Source organism: Pterocles gutturalis, unplaced genomic scaffold, assembly GCF_000699245.1.
Source record: "Pterocles gutturalis isolate BGI_N339 unplaced genomic scaffold, ASM69924v1 scaffold1019, whole genome shotgun sequence".
NCBI lineage: Eukaryota > Metazoa > Chordata > Aves > Pterocliformes > Pteroclidae > Pterocles > Pterocles gutturalis.
This window is the reverse complement of record NW_010132823.1, coordinates 7,120-7,709: the sequence shown is the minus strand read 5'-3', so window position 1 is coordinate 7,709 and position 590 is coordinate 7,120. Positions and strand designations below refer to the sequence as shown.

Genomic DNA, 590 nt, shown 5'->3' with positions numbered 1-590 from the left:
AGCTGGAAAGCTGTGTTCTTCCCGTGGCCTTTCAGTTTCTCCACACCCTCCTTGCCCTGCCTGGTGTCCTCTGCCTCAGGTGTGGGGGCCAGGGAGTCACTGTAGGGCCCCAGGATGCTGACTGTTGTGGGGGAGAGGTCTGTGAGGGGCTGCTGGCTTTCCTGCTGCCTCCCACTGCTCTGCTGCCCCGAGTGACGCCGGCGTTTCTGATTACGGTCCCAGCTGTGGAGAAAGATGAGGGGTGCGATGAAAAGAGCCCCTTCAGACAAGCCCTGGTCCTCAGTGACAAAGAGGTTTGTGGGATCCCGCTTATGCTCAGCGTCAGGGCGCAGCGCAGCCATGTGCCAAACTTCCCAACAGCTTCCAGCACCAGATCCACACCCCTTGGACAAACGGGTCCCAAGCCCACAGACCTCCTGCCCACCCACTTGCAGACACTGGCATGGTGACAGCCCCCGTTGGCCCAAACTCCACTCACCAGAACTTGAATATGATCCCAGTGGCAACCAGGACAATGATGATGGAAATGGTGATGGTGACGTATAGCTGGGGGTCCACACCTGTGAGACAGAGAGGGAGAGGGGGGCGTG

The 590-nt window shown here is 59.3% G+C and overlaps 1 protein-coding gene across 1 annotated transcript in view; it reads right to left on the bottom strand.

Moving 5' to 3' along the window:
- PIANP (PILR alpha associated neural protein) overlaps positions 1 to 590 on the bottom strand; it is a gene marked incomplete at its 5' end in the record, with an annotated part of 1,463 nt that overhangs the window by 202 nt on the left and 671 nt on the right. Inside the window, 2 exons of the mRNA XM_010080980.1 lie at positions 1 to 222; positions 479 to 560. The exon at positions 1 to 222 is cut by the window's left edge and continues 2 nt beyond it. Of these exons, the coding sequence (XP_010079282.1) occupies positions 1 to 222; positions 479 to 560 (304 nt within the window). The remainder of the gene's footprint in view (positions 223 to 478; positions 561 to 590) is intronic.